The sequence below is a fragment of the Calypte anna genome, chromosome 4 (assembly GCF_003957555.1).
Source record: "Calypte anna isolate BGI_N300 chromosome 4, bCalAnn1_v1.p, whole genome shotgun sequence".
In the NCBI taxonomy this organism is placed as follows: Eukaryota; Metazoa; Chordata; class Aves; order Apodiformes; family Trochilidae; genus Calypte; species Calypte anna.
In genome coordinates, this window is record NC_044247.1 from 10,876,030 (window position 1) to 10,897,566 (window position 21,537).

Genomic DNA, 21,537 nt, shown 5'->3' on the forward strand with positions numbered 1-21,537 from the left:
ACAATTTCTATCACATCATCTGTCAGCACCGACAAGGGGTGTAGAAGTTCCAGCAAGTTTATTGACTGGGTTTCCCTTCATCAGGAAGACAGAGGCTGAAGGAGGGATGGTGTTGATACACCTGGTTGTACTGTGGCTCCTTTAGTAACAGTGTTGTAAGTGTGCAGTGGTTTGTGTTGTGGTGCTCCTACAACCACCAGCTCCAGCCAAGCCATAGGTGAGCACCTGCTCTGTCCTCACCCGCTTGAAGAGACCCCTCCCAGACCAAACACAATCACCAGGAGCCATCGAAAAGTTTATTTATTGAGTACAATCACCCCACTAAAACCCTGACCCTTGCTGGAGCTTTCACGAGACAAAACCTACTCATTGAACCATTAAGGTTGGAAAAGACCTTCAAGATCATGAGTCCAAATGTAGTCCAACTACTACAACCACCAAGCTGTATCCAGAAGAGCCACATCTAAATGTTTCTTCAACACCACCAGGGATGGAGGCTACACCACCTTCACCTGGGCAGCCCATTGCAATGCCTCACCACTCTTTCAGTAAAGAATTTTTTCTTAATATCTAACCTAAACCTCCCCTTCAGGTAGCTGTAGAGCATGAAGATCTCCCCTGAGCCTTTTCTTCAGGCTAAACAACCCCAGAACCCCATCTGCCCAGAGCACCGCAGTAAAACACAGTCAGGTTTATTTTAGCTGCCTATTCACTCTTTTCTTTTCTCTCAAAACGCTGCTATCACTTTACACCCTCACTGTCCCCATAGCGCCAAGGGGGACAGGATGGGGCAGTGTGAGGGAGAAGGGAACGGCGGGAAAGAGCTGAGGGGCTGCCTGCACCTATCCGCCTGACGCAGCCCTGGTGCTGAGGTGATCTCCCCTGTATTCTGAGGTGATCTCTCCCTGTGCCCAGACGTGATCTCCTCTGTGCCCTGAGGTGATCTCCCCCTGTATTCTGAGGTGATCTCCCCCTGTATTCTGAGGTGATCTCCCCCATGCTCTGAGGTGATCTCCTCCTATGCTTTGAGGTGACCTTTCCTGCACTTTGAGGTGATCTCCCAATTGCTCTGAGGTGATCTTCCCTGTGCCCTGAGGTGATCTCCTCTGTGCCCTGAGGTAATCTCCCCCGTGCCTTGAGGTGATCTCCCCCATGCTCTGAGGTGATCTCCCCAGTGCTTTGAGGCGATCTTCCCTGCACTCTGAGCCGATGCCCTCTGTTCTTTGAGACGATCTCCTCTGTGGCCTGAGGTGATCTTCCCTGCACTCTGAGGCAATCCCCCCCGTGCTCTGAGATGATCTCCTCTGTGCCCTGAGGTGATCTCCCCCATGCTCTGAGGTGATCTCCCCAGTGCTTTGAGGTGATCTTCCCTGCACTCTGAGGCTATCCCCCCTGTGCTCTGGGACGATCTCCTCTGTGCCCTGAGGTGATCTCCCTTTTCCTCTGAGATGATCTCTTCTGTGCCCTGAGGTGATCTCCCTCATGCTCTGAGATCTCCCCTTGAGCTTCGAGGTGATCTCCCCTGTGCTTTAAGGTGATCTCCCCTGAGCTTTGAGCCAATCTCTCCATTGCTCTGAGATGATCTCCTCTGTGCCCTGAGGTGATCTCCCTCATGCCTTGAGGTGATCTCCTCTTTTCTTTGAGGCGATCTCCTGTGCTCTGAGGTGATCTCCCCTGCACTCTGAGGCAATCTTCCCCCATGCTCTGAAATCTCCCCTTGAGCTTTGAGGTGATCTCCCCATTGCTCTGAGATGATCTCCTCTGTGCTCTTAGGTGATCTCCCCTATGTTCTGAGGCGAACGCCCCTGTGCTTTAAGATGATCTCCCCCAAACTTTGAGGTGATCTTCCCCTGTGACTGCTTTAAGGTGATCTCCCCCAAGCTTTGAGGCAATCCCCCCTGTGATTTGAGGCGATCCCCCCTGTGCTCTGAGATGATCTCCTCTGTGCCCTGAGGTGACCTCCCCTGTGTTCTGAGGTGACCTCCCCTGTGCTTTGAGGTGATCTTCCCTGCACTTTGAGGCGATCTCCCCATTGCTCTGAGATGATCTCCTCTGTGCTCTGAGGTGATCTCCCCCTGTGTTCTGAGGTGATCTCCCCCAAGCTTTGAGGCAATCTCTCTATTGCTCTGAGATCTCCCCCATGCTCTGAGGCAATCTTCCCTGTGTTTTAAGGTGATCTCCTGTGAGAGATCTCGCTCTGAGGCGATCTCCCCTGTGCTTAGAGGCGATCCCTCCGGTGCCCTACTCCGATCTCCCTCTGTGCTCTGAGGTAATTCCCGTGGTTCTCCGAGGCGACCACTGCCGGCTCATCCCTCCCCGACACGGCCCCTCAGAGCGGGCACCGTGCGCGCTCCCGCCTCCTCCCTCCGCTCGCTCCGCTCCCCCCCCCTCCACACCCCGGGCGAGGGGCGGGGGCGAGCACTGTCCCGGCCGGCGCTGATCTCACGCTGCCATTGGCCGCTGTCTGCGGCTGACGTCACGATCATGATGAGAATTAATGATCGGAGGCGCTGATTTCATTGTGTGACGCCGGGACCGACCCAGCCGAAACCGGCTGAATCCGGGAGAAAACCCAGCCCAGTCCCCCCCCCCTCCCCCTGCACCAGCCCCCCGATAACAGACACGGTAAGCCCGCCGCGCTGAGCGCTGGGAGGGAGGGAGTCCCCAGGGGAAGGGGGGGATAGCGGGGTGAACGCCGGGGCGGGGCGCGGCGGGCGGGGAGGATGATGATGATGATAGTGATGATGATGGTGATAATGATGATAGTGATGATGATGATAGTGATGATGATGATGATGATGATGATGTGTCTGGGCCAGCGGCCTGGCGGTGGGGGAGGGCGGCCGGGCGGGCCGGTCCGCGCAGAGCCGCCCCATGCGCGCATGCGCACTGCCCTGGCAGCCCGGCGGGAGGGAGGGGGGATAGTGGGGGGGGGAAGGAGGGGGCATCCTGCGAGGCGCTGCGCATGCGCCCTGCGGGGAGGCTGCGGCGCGTGCGCGCGGGGGGTCCGTACCGTGAGCGGCGTGGGGTGGGGGTCACCCACTCGTGTCACTGCCCATGCATAACCCCTCGGGCAGCTCCTTGAGGCTGGGGTGGAGGCTTTGATGAGGAGGGGTGAGAGGACAGCGTGACGTTACTCCTTGGTGTGAGGGCTGTGGGGCAGGAGGGGGTCAGCAGCCAGGGAGCGGCACAAACCTTGTGTCCCCTTAGGACCTCTGCCTGTCAAAAGGCCACCTCAGAACCCCTGTTATGGGACCAGAGGGCCCGTGGTGGTGGCAGCTGAGTGAGCAGGGTCTCTGTCCCTTCGCTGTGGGGATTTCCCCCTGAGGTGTTCGCCGGTGGTGCGGGGGCTGAGGGGCCTGTGGCGGCCTGGAGGGATCCTAGTGCCCGGGCGTGTCTCGGTTCTGGAGGTGCTGGTGCTGCTTGCAGGCCGGGTCCCTTGGTCAAAACCCTGTTCCCCTGTATTCTGTTAGCCCAGGCCTTCTGGTGCCATAGGTCCCATCGTGTGAGACTGATCAGAAGCAGTTCTGTACCTTCCCAATCAGACTCTTGAAGCAGCACACGTCTTCAGAGTAAAACTGCATTTTAGTGTCCCTTTTTTTTTTTTTTCCCTGTTTTTTTTTTTTTTTTCCTGACAGCTCTTACAATGGCTTGTGGGCTTGATAAATGTAAAACATGTGGCTAATGCAGTTGAAGGCAGAAGTCTCATTTGCATGATGAAAGTGGGAAGGGATGCAATGCATCAAGCTGCAGAGTTGTGGTCAGAGGTTATGATGTTACTAAGCTACTGAGAGCTGTCTAATTTGTCCCTGTTAAAGGGCTGGATTTTATAGGTAGAGCTGTAATGCAATACTACAAATGCTGTACTTACTGGAGAGTTGTGCTGTGAGTCATGGATTTTTAAAAGTAGTTTTACGAGCTGGTTTGGGTATTACAGCCAACGATAAGCATCATCTCCTGCACTTGCAGTTGTAACTATTTTGGCCTGTGTAGGAAAGAGGCAGTAACCTACAAATTCGGATTATTAAACATTCTTGCTTGATGTACATCCAGTATGTCCCCACCTAGTGTGAAAGCTGGCAGAGTTAGTGGTTTGTTTTTTTCCTTTTCCCTTAAATTGTGCAAAAAATAGTTTTTGGCAGATGTGGAGGGTGAATTAGGTGGTAGCTGGTATAGTTCAGGTTTTTAAAGCTGTAGTAATAGTGTCACTATTGCAGTCTTGTATTATTTACATATATAGTAGCTTTCTTATTGAAGTTGCATTTTTTTCTCAGTTTATATTGATTCTGAGTCTTGTTATTTTGTACCACTGGATGTCTGCAAAGAGAAATAAAAAAGGGAATAAACTGAGGAGTGTGCTGATTTTCTTATTGTACCTGTTGTGGATAGACAGACTAGAACAGCAACAGGTTTGCAGGCCTGTTGGGGTTTTTTTTTCTTTCCTTTTATCACTCTGTGTGGTTCCCTGATGGTTTTATAATGCTTCATACCATAAAGATTTTTTACACTTGGGTACTTTGTGGTGGCTTGTTCTCTGCATTAATTTTTTTAAAATTAATTATAGTTTCACATGAAAGGCATGAGAGGAGTTAAGACTGTAGAGCTATATACTGTAGGCAGACTTTACAGCACAGTTTTCCCCCCTTCTTTATGCTTCTGTTTTATTGGTTTGTTTTTTTTTTTTGGCCCCCAGATTTTTTATGTAGTCACTGCAAAAAAACCCAGCTAAGTAACTCTTGATTTTTTTTTTAATCAGGAAATCATTGATACAGGATTATTCCCATTTTCTTATTGTTCTTTCTTTCTTTTGTTCTTTTTATTCTTTCTTTTGTGATACCTCTTGACACCAAGTTGTTTTCATTAGTTTCTGAAAATACATTTCTGGGCTTCACTAGACCTCCCTGGAGAGAGTCTTAATTTTGGTTGTTGAATAAAGTAACTAGAGTGGAAGGAAAACCAGGCATTTGCAGCAAAAGATGTGGGATAATTGTTCCATGAGGTACCTGTTTCATGGAGCAAATGCAGTGCTACTTCAGAAGCAAACTTGGCTTCAGCCTTTGTGTTCTCCCTCTCCACTTGTCCTCCCTCCTGCACAGGAAGATGGATGCTGTGGCAAAAGTTGCTCAAGCAGCTAAAGTGTAAAAAAAGTTCAGCTGTAAGAACAACCTTCATCTCTCCTGAGGAGGGTGATGGTGTAGGAGTGTCCTTCCTCAGGCTCTTACACAGCAGTCTTGGAGAAACTGAAGAGCATCTTTGTCCTTATCACTTTCCAGCCTTAGATCTCTCACTGTCCCCAGTTGTTGATTTGTTGGGTTTTTTCTACATCTAACCCACTGCCTATAGAGAAAAAGTCCTTCTGGGTTTACGGAAGATTCAGGAGGTTTCCACCAAAGTGGAAAGCTGAGTGGTGTTGATTGGCCCAGAACACATAGCAGGGCTGAAGGAAGGACTTGCAGGAACCCTGCTTTTTCATCTGTCCTAGAATATTCTCACAGAAACATACTTGTCCAAATAATTAGCATAACAGGCTGGTGTTGAATCCTTAGAAATACTTCTTTGCCACCCCCATCTTTTACCAAAGTGAGAAAAAGACTTTTGTTTCTGGAATTTCAGTTTGCATATTGTTTTCCCTGAATTTAATGACTTTCACAGAGTTTTCTTCTGTAACAAACTCTCTTTTCAGTGCCAATGTGTTGCCAACCAGCTGGACACCTGGCTTCCCAAAAGCTCAAATGCATGTTTTCTAAGCTTGGCAAGTCAAGATCAAAATGAAATTATGATAAAAATCCGTGTGGATTTCTAACTTGGAGTCTGAGGTTCAAGACAAAGGTGAGAAATCCTGAGGGAACTGAAGTGCTTTGTAGGTGCACAAATTGGGAGAAGGAGTTTATTTCCTTTGAAGTTAACTGAGCCTGTTAGGAGGGGGTTTGACCTGCTGATGAGACTGATGTGGCTACCTGAAAGTTTAATAAGTTCATCACTTTTTAAGTTATTTCCCATACTAAAGAGAGTGTAAGAATTAATGTCTTAGTCTGTATAACTGTGAAAACCCATGCTAAACAGGCAATATGTCTCAAAAAAAAAAAGAATTCAAGCAGTGCAATCCTTTGTTGAATACACCCTTCATGAATTTGTCTCAGAAACAGTAGCAGTGTGTTCTTACAGATGTTTGCTTGCTCAGGTTGCTGTAGGTAAATTATTAGGTCTGAGGGGTGTAAAGTGTGGAAAGGTTGTGAGCTGTGAAGATGGGCTGGGCAGAGGCAGTGCTTCATGGGTTAATGGGATGGCTTTGGACTTTGTGGCTTTCAGTAACTGGCTTGTTCAGTACTGGTTGCTGCTTTAAATATTCCAAATAAGCACTTAAGAACTGCTGATAGCAAACTGATTTCCATCTGGACTTTACAGATCAGGTATTGTCAGTGGGCTTTTCACCTGCTACAGGAGGAACACTGCCAGATGTCCTGCACGCCAGGGAGCTGGTCCACAGGCACCAGTGATGGATGCTGAGGTTATTTATCACTTCTCTGCTGTCTGGGGCTTAACATCTTGTTAATAACCATATTATATTAAGCAACTGTAGCATAGTTCAGAATCTTAAGGGATGTAATGGCATGGCTCGTTGCAGTGGACCTGTAGATCCAGGGTCTTTATGTTAGGTTTTTTTGACATTTGTATTTTGAGTAAAATTTGAATCAAGTTTTCTGTGTAGCTGCCTGCTGAGCATTGTGTGTGTGCTCTGTTTCATTCTGCACCTTGCCTCTAAATTTTTGTTGCCTTTGGTAAAGGCAGTTAAAAAAAATATTAGTTGATTGGGAGAGAAAAATTAATAAGATTTATTTACATAGCTAGATAGATAATGATATTTTAAAAACCTTTTAATTTTCCTTCTATGGTTTTTGTAAATGTGTTTGAATAGGAGGGGAGGTGGTACAGAACTGTTTATTGATTTAGGATTTAGTCTGTGTTAAGCATTAGTAAATTCTTAGCTGAAAGTTGAGATGTGGGAATGTAAGCACCAGTTACAACTCAGCTTCCATAACTGCATTTCTAGGGTCCTGCAATCAGTTTAAATAAACCAGTTTCTGATGGCCTCTGCACACTTACCCAGAGCTGCACTTGACTGGATTCAAAGCAGAAGTCACTAAGGAATCTGAGCAGTGTTTTGCTTGGCAGTTTTGCAGTTAACAAACTGCAAAAACGAGGTGTTCATTAAACCAGACCATGACCTTTCTTGAGCTTAGCTAGGCAAAATCTGCCATGCAGTGCTTATAGGTCTATCTGAAGATCAAGAGAGTTTGTGACAATGCTCCACCTCGTCCTTATCTAAAGTGCAAATGTCAAATACAGCAACAGAAGTATTTTAGCTCAGAAGTGACTTTGGATACAGAAATCCACATAATTAAAACTTGTGTCCAGGACCTGACCCACATCTTCCCTTGTAGGTTGCCAGTTCTGATTCTAAAATTTTATCTTGCAACTGGAGGAGTGTTCATTGCAGTTGAGAAACTATCTGGAGAGCAGACTTCTTTTTGATGAACCTGTGGATAGGGATGTTGGAGGTATTGAGTGACAGGTTTCACCTGGATCTCAAAAGACAGAAGGTTGATAACTATTTCTGCTGATATAATTTTTGGGAACTGATCTCAACTAAATAAACCAGGACCACTGGTGCTGAAAGAGGAGGAGACAGAAGTGAAAGGTTGGCTCTGCCAATCATGCAGGAGGAAAAAGAATCACAAAATTAAATTCTGTATTCTTGAGAAGTAGCATAAGTCTGTCAGTGGCTGCATCATCATGCATATCCACAGGGGTGATCAGGAGACAGTTCTTCACCTTATAAAGTACATTTTAATGAGCTTTATTGATTTGTTAATGCGCTAATAATTGCCTCCTCTTTTGATTGCTATAAATTTCCTTAAACAGTGGAGCCTTCAGAGCAAGAGTCTCCTTGGTCCATATCTTGACTGAGACTGAGTACACATTCTGGGGGAGGCAAAACTCTGGGCAGAGCCTGAATTGTACTGCATGTGGTCATGGTGCCTTCAGTAATGCTCTAGGTTGAGAGAGTAAACAAGAACTGGGAGCAGAGATAAAGGTGGGATTGAAAAATCATCTCCTCTTTTAAGTGTAATTGAAAAGAACACAGTCATTTTTGCAAATTGGTAGTGATTTTCCTGTTGAAAACTCTGAAGACAAAGTTCTGGCTACAAGCATTTTACTCCAAAATTCTGTATTTTAATGATTCTATGATATTAATGTTTTCCTTTAGAGAGGCCTTTGGAACTCTAATACTCATTAACATTACATAGTGTAGTTATCTCAATTACAGTAATGTGAAAGGAGCTGTATGTCTGTTCATGCTTTTTGAGCCCTTAGTAATAATATTTGTTATAAATGAGAAGCATTTCTTGTGCAAAGATGAAGTGTATGGCCACTCTTCTCCTTTCCATCCACGATTACCAAAACCAGTAACAAAGCTTGGTGGTTACAAAGGGTTCCCTCCTCCCCTTTATTCTCCTACAAGATGATTTCTTTGCTTTGTGTTGATACATGTGCTGGAAGTATTAAAACCAACTTGTGACTGGTGACTTTTTTGCTTTCTGAGACACAATGTGGGGTGCAGGTTTTTCCTTGCCACCTCTTGTGGTGTCTCAGCTGGTGGCCTCCTGTGTGGGACAAAAATACACAAAATACAGGCCCTGTTCTGGGAACCCTGTGATGATGGGGCTCCTCTTTTCTTAGGTGTCACTAGATGCTTCTATTCCTTACCTGTAGAGACCATGGAAGAAGAGCATAAAGCTTCAGTGTGAAGTTAGGGAGCCTGTTCTGAACTTGGTAATGTTCAATGTTTTACATTTTCCAAGCTTCTTCACATTTTCCTGCCCAGTGTGGTGGAGTGGGGTGGCTGCCCCTGTCCCCACACAGCAGAGCTCTCTGGGGGGTGACCCAGTGCTGACCAGGCTGAGAAGAAGACCTGAAGGGTTTTGCTGCAAATCTGGCAGGAGTCTCTTCATTCTGGGTGAGCGTGCTGGAAAACTCAGCACTGCTTTGGACAAAGCAAAAGGGAAGGAAGGCATCCTGAGGTCCTGTAGCCAGCATTGGATTATACCCCTGTAAAACAGCACATAACTCTTCTTAAAAAGCCTGATGATTTACAGCCTGAGGGTAGGGTTTCACAGTAGCTTGAACCTTTCTAAACACAGGCTATGATTTGGGTGGTCCCTCCTTGCTGTTAATTTTTAGCACTGCAGTGGGCTGGAGCAGAGCTGTCTGATGTTCCTCTTCTCTTTGTTTTTTTCCCCGAGTTGATCTCCAGTTCTGGTCCTTGATCTTTGTGACTTTGCAGGGGGAAGTGCCAGGAGCAGCAGCAGGACTAGCATGAGCAGCTGTAAGAGTGTAGGGTTTGCTGAAGTTGAAGGAAACTTTAGCTGTTCCAAAGAGTCACCTTTGTTTTATCTCAGTTTTTGTCTCTTTTTGGTTTTTTTGGTAGAGGAGAGGAAACGGACCTGCTAATACTGGAGCTGCTGGTGTTACTCTGTTCTGCCCCCTTTTTTTTTAAGGGAGAAACTTTGTCTTTGAAACTAAAGGCTCTAGGACTTAGCAACACAATGTAATATTTATTTCCTTATGAAAGGCTGACAGTGTTTTTCCAAATATATAGTTCACCTGTTCAACTTGAGTCTATCACAAAGGAATCACTAATGCTGACTGTAGCAGGTTTTTTTGGAAAGTAAGTAAAAGTGTTGGTAAAGGACTCTGTAAAGAAAACATGTCAACACTTAGTGTTATCACAACAAGAATAAATGAGAGCCTGTGCTTTCTGCTAGTGTTGAAGTTTTTATTCCAACTTTCAGAGTATCTTCTTTTATTTTTAGATGAATCTGCGTTCTGTATTTACTGTAGAGCAACAAAGGATATTGCAGCGCTATTATGAAAATGGAATGACAAATCAAAGTAAAAATTGCTTTCAGCTCATATTACAGTGTGCACAAGAAACTAAACTGGACTTCAGTGTAGTCAGGGTAAGTACTGAGGCCTTCCAAATTTATCTGTTAAATTTAGACACGTTCATTTCTTTACCTAAAATATCTGCAGAGGACTGGAGTCTCTTAACTTCATACTTGTCTTAAATCAGACTTCAGCACGCATGTATGATGTTCATTTTTATCCAGTGAGCCTGCTCATAGTTTGTTTCTGATGAAATGTCTTCACATGATTGCTGTTTTTAGCAGGGGCCTGGATTGCACAAGGAGTGATTTTTTAAAAATTATTATTTTATTTGGGTTTTTTTTGTTGTTGTTGTTGTTGTTGCTTGTCTTTTTTCATGTTTTGGTTTGGGGTTTGGTTCTTTTTTATTTATTAAATTGCATATTAAGTTGCCCTGCAGAAACCTTGTGCAATGTATTGCATCAAACAAAGGTCATATTGTAAGGAAACTATTCTTAAGTTAAACATATTTGTATAACCTAATGTATTTGGAGGAATAATTGTGGAAGTATTTCTCTTGACACACTGTCACATTTGTATTCTGTGTCACAATCATAAATATTGTGGTTATTTACAGTGAGTACATTCTTTGCGTACAACAGAAGAATGTCACCAGTGCTAACAGTTCTTCCAAATTCTATGAATTCCATGGAAAAGGAATTAATAATCCCTTTGTGAAACAGTAGACAACAAAATGGCTGTTGTCTCAGAGCAGAAATAGACATTTTGAAGCATTAGCTGAAAAAATTACAATGGTAGTAGAGCTACCAAGAGTTGCTGCAGCACTGGGCACTGAAGAGGAAGAAGTAAGACTGGTCTAGGGGTTTTTTAATTGGTTCACCAGTGGCATATGGACAGTAACAGCCTCTCCTGCTTCCTAATTCTTACCTGAATTTCCCTCCCTTAAAATAATCTGGAAATATTAAAACTTATTTCTGAGCTTTAGGTGGTGGGAAGTTCTGAAAGTCAGCCAGAAATTTGGACTCCCTGGAACAGTCAAACAGTTGTAACAGGAATCTGGATGCTGATGATGCAGTCAGGGCTTGGTTTTCTATTTTTATTCTTATTGAAGGACCTAGAGGAGGCAGCCTGTCTGTCCTGTACTTGCACTCCTCATTCACTTTCCATCTTCATATTCCCTTACTGCAAATACATAACTTGGCCTTTTCCCTGGAGTTTTCTTCCCTTACTGAGCCTTTATTTGCAAAACTTAACTCTTCCTGCTTGTCAAGTGCAATGGAAACCTACCCAGCATTTGTTCTGCAATTGTCCTATTTCCTTATGGTCTTACCCTTCTCTTCTTTACACCTCTCCTTTCTGCCTCTCCTACAGCCTTTTTTTTTTTTTTCTATAAAACTCTTGGACAGAGATCAGCGCTTCTTTGCACAGTGTCTAGCAAACTGATACTTGAGTTGCAGCTGGCACTTGCAGATATGATTATAACAGGAACATGAATTCCCCAAATGTAACTGTTGCAATTCAAATGTCATAACTCCATGAATATTTTTTTCCTCTAAATCATTCTCTAAAGCATTTCTATAGCCTTGTTCCATAGAGCTACATCCAGTCTTTCCAGTTTTGAGCTGGGCTGGAAAAAAGAAAAGTCCAATTTATGATTTGATGAATTTGTTTTCTACTCTACAGATTTTATCACTGCCATCCATAAAAGTATATTCTTCCTTTCAAACTTAGCAAATGTGGTAATTACTCCAGAAAAAGAACATGTCCCTCCTTAAATTTAAGAGGTGGATTCTACCTAGGCCAGGTGTGAGTGGCCTGGTTGTGAATATTAGCCCACTTCTGCTGGTTGCTTTTTATCTTTACATGAAATGTGAGCAATGTGACTGGACAAAGTGCAAAAGTCTGATTTTTTTCCCCAGGTGGGTTCTCTCCATGGTGCAACACCAGATGTCAGAACAGTTACAGCTTCATTATTCTTTTCTACCTCATGAAAAATTTCCTGAGGACATCTAATTTTCAGGTTTAGGATGGAATTTCTGGTCAAAACTCATGGCCAGATGCCACTGACAGTCCCTCTGTGGTCTGTATCTGGATTGTGGCACGTTCTGAAGTTCCAGCTCTTCCTGGTTCAAACTGGGAATGTAAAACCAAGATCTCTTAAATCCTAGGTAAATTTCTTAGCATCTGATTTTTGATTTGTCATCCCTTCTGGGAGCTTCTTCTCATCCTAAATTGAAGTTAACAATTTCAGTAATGTTTCCAGTGTTGGTGAAAGTACTCCCCAAACTTACAGGTTGGGGAGCTTGACTGAAAAAAAGATTTGTGTCCCTTTTCTCAGTATAATTTGTAGTTGGCTGCTCTGTCACATCCCAGATGAATACCAAAGCTCTCAAGCTAGTAACAATGTGGAGCTTCTCTTTCAGAGTATAGTTTCATATAATTCTCTGGGATAATGTCTCACAGTGCTAAAAATTGGAAAGTTTGTACTCTTGCCCTTTTTCCAGCTGTGTAGTTTTCTTCTTCCTGTACTGAGCATCTCTTGCATTCACTCAGTTTCAGAGTATCCCAGTTGAATTTGCTAACCTTGTCAAAACTTTTGTTCATTTTTCTTTTTGCTGATTCAGTTTTATGGCTTTTGGGGGAGTTGCACTCACTGATCATTCAGGTGGGTGCTTTTGGTGAAATGGTTGGAGCAAAATGCTGGGGACCTGATAAGGAGAATTAGGAGCCTTCCAGCAGTGGCAAATATGATTTGGGTTGTCCCACAAAACTGTGCTTTAATCCCAACTGAACAGCAGGACTAGTAAATTACTTGGATTTCTTTGAATGCATTTTTTTTCCTGGGAAACCATGAGAACAACTTCAGATTTTAGTTTTATACAGTTGGAAAAGTTTAGGGTGAAATCTCTTTTCCTAGTCCAAAATGTTCAGTGTCTCTAATTATAATTTCTAGCTTGAAAGTTTACTGACTGAGCAGAAATTATGAAAAAAAATTTTTTATCTTCTAAATTTGTTTTATGCTATTAAGGAAAGTAACTTGATATCCATGGCTGTAATTGCTGTATTTAAACTTGCTTTTGAGGAGAGAAATATTATCACTCATAACTGAGATTTTGCTGTGTGCAACAAATCATGCCTCAAATTAGACATGCTGTAAAATTTGATGACAAAAATGAGTGGGATGAAATGGGAGAGCACCATGCTGCAGTGTGGCATGGATGTGTATGTTCCTGGAGAAAAATCTGTTTACTTCCTGAGCAGGTATTGGTATGTGAAGAAAGTTTTCCTTCTTTCAGGTGAGATGGAAACCTGAGACAGGAACTCAGTGGAGTTTGCTTGTTATGGGCTGAGGGAGTTTATCGATTAAATATTGAGTTATTTATTGTGTGGCTTAATGTTGAGGTCCTGCTTTTGGTTTGGTTCTAGCAGATGATATCTAGAGTGGTGCAGAAAACTGTCATTGGAGCTCTGTATGTGTATCTGATTCTTTATAAGCAGCAGAAGCAGAGGCAAAAGCCTATTTTTTATTCTTTGGCACTTGTATCCTGCATGCTTTTGCCTTTATATTCAGTACAGACATCCTGGGGTCAAAGAACTGATCTAGTCTTGTCTCTCTGATCAGGAAAGTTTCCAGGAATAGTTAGGTGGTGCTTATGCTTGCAGTGTTAAGAGCTGATGCTTCCACCAGATTACCTCTCTTGAAATACTGAAGTTGATGTTTCCCCTTCAGTTCTTTCAGCTTTATCGTAATGTCTTACTTGCAGGACAGGCTTTTCTGTTTAAAGCAGCAGGATATTTTAACCTCTGCACCACTGCCATAGTGCCTGCATTTTTTCAAATACTTTTTCCTTTACTGTCTTATGCACAAAACTGTTGACTGTCACTGTCACTTTTGGAAATGTCCATTTTAGCAAACTTCATTTGGAGTCTTATCCCAGTAGTACTAATCTTGTCCATCAGTGTCTGTCAAAAACAGGTTTTAACATCAGATCTTGACTTGGGCAGCTGGCAGAGGAGGAATTAGTCCATAGGTCTAAATAATTCATAAGATTGCTTTGTAATTGTCTAACAGAAAGAGTTCTTTTACTTCCTCTCTCATCTAAACCCAAGAACTGTCAGTTTTGAAGGTCATATCTCCCAGTTATTTGGTTACAAAAGTTTAGCTGCATACCTCAGCAATGATTCTGCATCCCAAGGAGCTAAATATTAAAAATTTAAAATTGGGGGAATTAGTCACAGAGGTGTCAGTGAAATATATCTTAAGGGTAACTTTGGGACAAGGGGCAGTCTCAGGATTTTCAAGAAACTGGAGCTTTGGAATCAAGACTGATTCTCTTGTGTATCAGTGTATGAATCTCAGTTACAGGAGACATAGATTTCCACCCTGTGTTGTTCAGACTCTGCATAATCAGTAAATTATTTACATATTAGTAGAATTAGCTCTCGACTCGCAACACTTAACATTTCATCAGCTGTGCTGAAAAGTGGCATTGCCCAATTTTCCTGGCTATTTAGTGCTTTTGTTTTGTGTTTGTTGTCCTTGTTGTTTGCAGACCTGGGTTGGCAACAAGCGAAGGAAGATGAGCAGCAAGAGTGCTGTGGATTCTGGGGGCACTCCCCCAGGGACTCTTACTTCTACCCCCTCAGGACCTCCAGAAGCAGGAGTTAGAAACATGGTGAATATTGCTCGCTCCCAGAGCCAGCAGGCTTCTTGGACCTCTGCTAACAACGATGTGATAGTCACTGGGATATACAGCCCGGCCACTTCAGCCAGCAGACAGGGCTCTGCCAAGCAGACAAATGCTTCTATGGCAGAAATGCACAAAACCTCAATTCCACGGCTGGCAGGGAAAAGTGATGCAGAGTTTCAGCAGCAGCACATCCCTCTGGGGCGACAGGTGCCACACTGTAAGAATGCTTCCCTCTTAGTGGGGGAAAAGACAATTATTTTATCGCGGCAAACGAGCGTCCTCAATTCTGCCAACTCCATCTACAGTCACACAAAGAAAAGCTACGGTGGCTCCTCGGTCCAGACAGCAGAGCTGGTGTTACCTCAGAAACCCATGCTGTGCCACAGACCCTGCAAAGCTGAACCCCTGGGGTGCCAGAGGTTACAGAAACCAGAGCATCTGGTGTCACACACAGCCCCCGGACAAAGGGCCAACGCCAGGGACCCTCCTTGTAGCACACAGAACCTGGAGATCCGGGAGGTGTTTTCCCTGGCAGTGACAGATCAGGCTCAGAGGCTGGGGGGGGGCAGCACAGCCCAGAGGCAATGCCAGGGGGAGGGCAGCTGCTTGTCCATCGCGATGGAGACAGGAGACGTGGATGATGAATATGCCAGGGAAGAGGAGCTGGCATCCATGGGAGCACAAATGCAAAGCTATTCCAGATACTGTGAAAGCAGCAGTTCTGTTCGTGTGGAGAACCAAAGCACAGCCTTGTCTGGACCAGGAAGAAACCTGAGCTGTAGCTCACAGATGGTGAACGCCAGGGACGTGCCTGACAACATTCTGTACCATAACAGAGATTACCACTTGCCTGCACGGACCTCATTGCACACAACATCCAGCACCTTGTATAACAGTGCTAACCCATCAAGGAGTACCTTTTCTCCTCATTTTACGTCTTCAAGTCAACTGAGGCTGTCACAAAACCAAAATAATTACCAGGTAATCTGTCAGTTTATCTCTGTCTTCAAACCCTGAAGACAAGGTTATAGATAAGTACTGTTTTCTTTGAAAGTTGGTTGCTAATAAGCCATAAGTTCACCTTCCATCAGGCTGTGCTCTGTTTACATTTTCTAGTAGAGAGAATTCCTTCTTCCACAGAAGTGTAGATAGGACCATAGTATGGAAGCACTCTTAACCTGTGCAGCTGAGCATGTGACTGCAGTGGGCAGCTGTATATTGGAGCTCAGTGTGGGCTTCATATGTTCTTTAGATAAACTTTGAATCCAGGAGGATCGTACCTGTGACTGCAGGTGCCTGTTCAGCTCTGGGTTGTCCTGAGGTGTCTCAGCAGCATGTGTGACAGCCATCCCCTTGGCTGTTCCTCTCTAGACACAACTTCCATGTGGCAGTGGGCAGAAGGTGGGATCATGCTGTCATTTCTGTGCTGTACAGTTGCTCACCCTTATTAATGTCAGCTTGGATTAGCTCTTCCATCAGCACTGTCTCTGCTTCCTGCACAGCTGCCAAGCTCTTGGACCTGTTTTCAGTCAGGGATTAGGATCTCCTGCAAACAAGTAAAGATGTGTGACCAAATGCTTCTCCTCTCCTGCAGCATTCAAATATCAGTTTTAGGTTCAGTCCTGTTATTTCCTCATCCTGTTACAGAGTCACCTCAGTGATAAAGATTTAAAGTTCTTTACCATGAGGGCACTGGAAAAATGGCACAGGTTCCCAAGGAGGTAGTTGAAGCCTCATCCCTGGAGATGTTCAAGGTGAGCACCCTGAGGGTGTCCCTGCTGACTGCAGGGGGGATGGAGTAGATGAGCTTTAGAGGTCCCTCCCAACCCAAATGACTCTATGATACTGAGAGGGAGGGAGATACTAAATGCAGCTGACTGAGGAGCTCAAAGATGTTCAGAAGAAGCCACAACTCTGAAACACTTATTTTTCTAATTTTTTGTTCTAATTGTGCAGAACATATACAAACTGATATTTTTTTCATGGATTTTGATGCCATCTGACATGACAACAGTCTAGAGACACCAAAATTAAAGTCTAAGGGCTGCCAGCATGTGACAAGTTGTGTGTTGCCTTTGTGTATTTGCTGGGCTGTATTTGTAAGAGCTGGTCAGGCTGCAGGAGTGCAGACAATAGAGTTAAATAAATTCCTCTGAAATTCCATGATGTGCAATACATTAGTGGTACCTCCAGCTGTGTGCTCTTGGTACTTTATTATACTGTTGAAAAGGGGTCAGTGAGATGTATTTCTTACTTCTTTTTTTTTAATTTCTACATGGAAATTGAAGTAACTTTGGGATTTTTTGAGAATAGGGCTGGAGTCTTTTTGAACAGCTAGAAGGGTTCATGGTGGGTGACATTTCAGCTGTCTGTGGGGTGTAGTATAAATCTAAACAAGGAAATCTCAACTTTTTTCAAGCTGTTGGGTTTTTTTTTTCTCCGTTATGATAATTGCCTGTTATTCTCATAAGTGAGGAATTTATCTGTACCCCATTTGACTTCCATGCCTGTGGACTTGGGGATGCACCTTGGATTGAGGGAGTTCCTGTTTTCCATAATATCCCTTAACTTTTCATGGTTTTAAAGCTTGGAAAAACTGGCCATATTGCTGTTAATTTACTTGCTGCTGCAGAGGGATAACATCCTACACCCTGGCCAGATGCTGTAGCACTTGCCCCTATAGCTTAATAATTTTTAGATTTTAAACTTTCTTTTGTACTCAGTTTCTCTTTATTCTGTTGCTTGTTTTTAGCTAATTTAGCCATCACTGTAGGAATGGGAATCCTTAAACTTGGAGCAAACTTCCTACATTTAAAAGCAGATTAAACCTGAGCTATAGTATTATTGGAGGAGTGAAACATCCAAGCAGATGCTCAGTCAAAGTCAGGACCCTGTGTTCTGATGAAGTAATTACTCTTGTACATTGGTGGGGTGTCTAATAAGCAATTAGTTACAGCTTCCTTAGTGGTTCATTCAATCAAATTCATATTAGTATAACTTAAGAGTAAATTTAATCAAGTGATCAATTTTAATGCCTGAGCAGTTTCAGTAAACAAGTTGTTCAGCCCAGTTACTTTTCTCAGTTTGACTTGAGGCATATTGAACTCAAGGTTCTACTTGCTGGCCCACAAGGCTGAATTCTGATTTACTCTTGGGTTTCCTTCCCCCAACCCTGAGGCAGAAAAGTACTGTTGAAAGTACATATATTTTTAATTACTTTGTTACACACACCGAAGCATGGTTATTTAATATAACCTTGTCTTCTTCAAGGGAAAATCCTAAGCCTTGCAGCCAGTGTTCTAGGATATATAGGTGTAATGTATATTGATTATTTTTGAGTTTCACTTTCAAGGATGCTACTTTATATGAATGAGCTGTGAGTTTGTTTTATTTAAGGAAATGAGACTCCATTTTTATTTAGTGGTTTGTTTGTTTGTTTTCTAATGTGTCAAAGTGATTTGTTTACTTCCCTAGAGACTTTTGAACAAGAGGGAGGAATTTTCTTGCCACATTTGGCCAGCACAGCTTTCTGCTAGGCTGGGGGTGATCGTTTTCTTTGAAGAGATTTGAACCAAGTGTTTCCTGATCCTTGTAGCAGAACGGAAATTGTGTTTGTCACACGGGTTTGTTTATTTCTGGGGGAACCTGTGGGGAGGACAGTGGCAGGGAAACAGTGGCTGCAAAAACCCTGTGAGTGGCCTCAAGCCATGCTGGGACACACAGCAACAGGGTCTGGGGCTTTTGGTTTGTTCCAGGGCACTGAATTTGGGATGGTAAACCTACAGGAGGATTGGGAAAAGATGATGCAGGGCTCTCATGTAGTGAGCTCTGCCAGAGTGGCTGTTTCTGAGGTGTAGGATCTTTTCTGAGACAAGCATTGCAGGCTGTCAGCTTTACAGCTCACTAGGACTACAGTTTCAACTGGGGATGCAGATGAACTCTTCAGCTCACTCAAAAAATAACCCCCCACAGAAAGCCCCAACCCTTGTGCCTTTTCCATAGAGGCACTTCAGAATGCTCCCACTCTGGTTGTCTGTCCAGTAGTTCAACTGAGATAAACTTGATTACATTTGACATCCCACCTGTCAGAACGTGCATGCATTTGTCTTCCAAGTAAGCACTGGTGCTCTGCCAGAGTTATTGCTTTATTCACATGGAAAAGCACTTTTTTTCTGTAACCTGACTTTACATTTGTGAAGAGAAGCACCTGGGTGGGTACTGAGGATGCATTTCCAGTGGATTCTGTGGTGTGAAGCTGTTGTGTGGGATACAGAATTGTGATGGATGTAACTTGTTTATACAGAATTTCTCAAAAAAATGTGTGTGCAACTAAGAAATTACTATTTTAGACACAAAAGCTGAGGCAGACTTGCCCTTGGAAGGAGAGGGTGTTCATTTCTAGCACCCCTCAACCAACTTTGTGCTGCTAAAAGGAAGTGTCTGACCTGAGGCAACCTCCAAATGCTTCCAGCTAAAAGCTCAAAGAATAAAAGTATCTGATGTGCTTGTACACTAGACAAGCTGTACCAGGTATCCTATCTTTGGTTGTGCTCATGCTGCAAGATTCATTAGTAGAGCACTTTGCAAATACAAAAACTATTATGATGCTTTGATACAGTCAGCAGAAGTGTGTAGATTTTTCTTCCTCCATACATAGTGTGTGTAATGACTTGAGATTGATTAATCTCTCAACAGCTATGTTTAGTCTCTCAAGCATTGCTTGTCTGCAGCAGAAGATGAACATGGAATCCTAAATAAGCCTAAACTATTCCAAGCTTTGACACATTTCAGATGGCCAGGGAAAACAGTCCAAGATGATTATTTAATAAAGTCTGACCTCTGAGAATGATGGAGAAGGAATGGGAATTAAAGCAGCTAATCCCTGCCTTCATAGCCCTTCCCCTTCTCCAGTTTTTCTGCTAATAATCAGTTAACATCTGACATGGGATAGTTCAGTTACTAACATGATAGTATTTTTTTTTCTGAATTTTAACTGATGAAATTGAAAAATACATGATTGTAATTCTGTCTGACACTGGTGCTTGCCTAACTCCAGTCTTCTTCATCTTACCAGTTTTGTGACAGATTGAAGGTGAAAACTTGTACTCTCAAATACAAATTTTGAGATAGCAAAAGTAGAGAAACACCCAGGCTGCTGTCGTGTTCTCTCCATCACCCAGAGACACAGTTTTTCTATTTAATCTTTACAGTAGCAAGGCTAAGGGTGATTTTGTTTTGCTTTTAAACCTTAACCTGCTTGAAAGACGTTTTTATTGGAATTGAATGCACAATATTGAAGTCTTGTGAAAGCTGCTCAGTACTGGCTGTCACAGCAACCTAAGCTGCTGTTGTTTTCTGTTCTGTTTCCTCCTTCCCCTCTACAGATTTCAGGAAACCTTACTGTGCCTTGGATTACAGGTTGTTCCAGAAAAAGAGCAGTAAGTATCTTTCCATTTAAGTATCTAATGCATCAAGTGAAGGAATGAAAAGTTTATAAATATGCCTTTTTGAAAATGTCAGTCCTTTTTACCTTGTGTGGGTGGTTTTCTTTCCCTTTATACTGTGACTAACAGGAAAGTCACCTGCAGATGCAGTGTTTTAGTTAACAAAGAGGTGATGTAGATCTTTAAAAGCAGGTCAAGGTCAAAATCCTGTGTCAAGTACAGTGGTGGCCAGGTGTATGAACTGTGCTATTAGCTGAAATACAACATTTGAATTGATAAGGACTGGGAGTTCAGAATACATTTTTCATATTAAAAGAGAAGTGGTTAATTGAGGCAACTGAATGCTTGAGATTTGCAGCTACTCTGCACAGGCACAGAGTTGGTTTGTGCTGTCTGTAGTAACTTTTTGGAGCATGATATATCACTTCACATTAGGCAGAATCAGCCAGGTTGGTGACCTCAGCTCACAATAACACAAAGTATGGACCAGCTTTTGTCAGGAGAACACCTCTGATCAGCTCCTGTGTGGGATTGCTGCTCCACATTTCTGCTCAAGGGTAGACTGCATTTTTGAAGAGCGTGTCAGTTCTGCTTGCTGTGGAAATACACCCTGAACCTGCAGGTTGGATGGTCCCACCAAGCTTTTCAAGAGGCTGTTATGTATTAGTCCAGCTTTATTAGAAGCAATAATTAGGGAAGTGGCTGCAATAACCAAACAGATGCCATCAAACCATTGACATGTGTTGTGTGCTGCATTGGCAGTGATGTCTAGGGAATGGAGGAACCTTTCCTTGCCTTCTCCTCTCTGCTGTACCCAGTACTCTTATCTTTTTTTTCCATTTTAATTTCCAGTTCTTCTGTTTGGTCTTCACAAGGAATGAGTTTGTTAGCATTTCCTATAGAGGTCAGAATCTAAAGACCATCATATTAATTGTGTTTTCTCAGACTTTTGCTAGGTCTCAACTATAGCACCCTTATAGTTTCTGCAGATTCTGGTAGTATCACTTACTTCTATTTATGTAGAGAATTAAGAGCATCTTCCAAAGGAACCAATACCTCTATACAAACCCTGTTGTTGCTCATCACATCTTTTTTTTTTTTCCCCCCTCCTTTTTTTCTAAGTCCTGGTTCTTTTGAAAAGCAGCTTTTCTGAAAGGCACTTTCCCTCTGTCACTAAATGACCTTTTAAACCACCAGGGAGCTGGGTGAGTGTCCTGGAGTACAGTCTCACTGTTAGGCTGAGCTGATTTCAAAGCACATCACTGTTGAAAGGAGAAGGTTTCCCCTCCCCATTCCCTGCTGGTTCACTGCCACCTCATCTGGAGCTGATATCTAATTGCAAGGTGATCCAGGTCAAGTGTCTGACCTGTCAGATACTTTTTCTTCTGCTGGGTTTGTGCTTAGTGAATTGAGTGGAGATCAGATGAGTGCAGGAGCCAGCTGGAAGTAGGCAG

The 21,537-nt window shown here is 43.5% G+C and overlaps 1 protein-coding gene across 2 annotated transcripts in view; it reads left to right on the forward strand.

The window, feature by feature from the left end:
- The first annotated feature begins 2,549 nt into the window (after nucleotides 1-2,549).
- The window catches only part of HDX (highly divergent homeobox), a 41,350-nt gene continuing 22,362 nt past the window's right edge, over nucleotides 2,550-21,537 (forward strand). Inside the window, exons 1-4 of one of the 2 annotated variants that reach the window (XM_030449012.1) lie at nucleotides 2,550-2,625; nucleotides 9,876-10,022; nucleotides 14,502-15,620; nucleotides 20,024-20,077. In XM_030449012.1, coding sequence (XP_030304872.1) covers nucleotides 9,876-10,022; nucleotides 14,502-15,620; nucleotides 20,024-20,077 — 1,320 coding nt within the window. In that variant the 5' untranslated portion in view covers nucleotides 2,550-2,625. The remainder of the gene's footprint in view (nucleotides 2,626-9,875; nucleotides 10,023-14,501; nucleotides 15,621-20,023; nucleotides 20,078-21,537) is intronic. The other variant, XM_030449013.1, reaches the window with a different exon arrangement.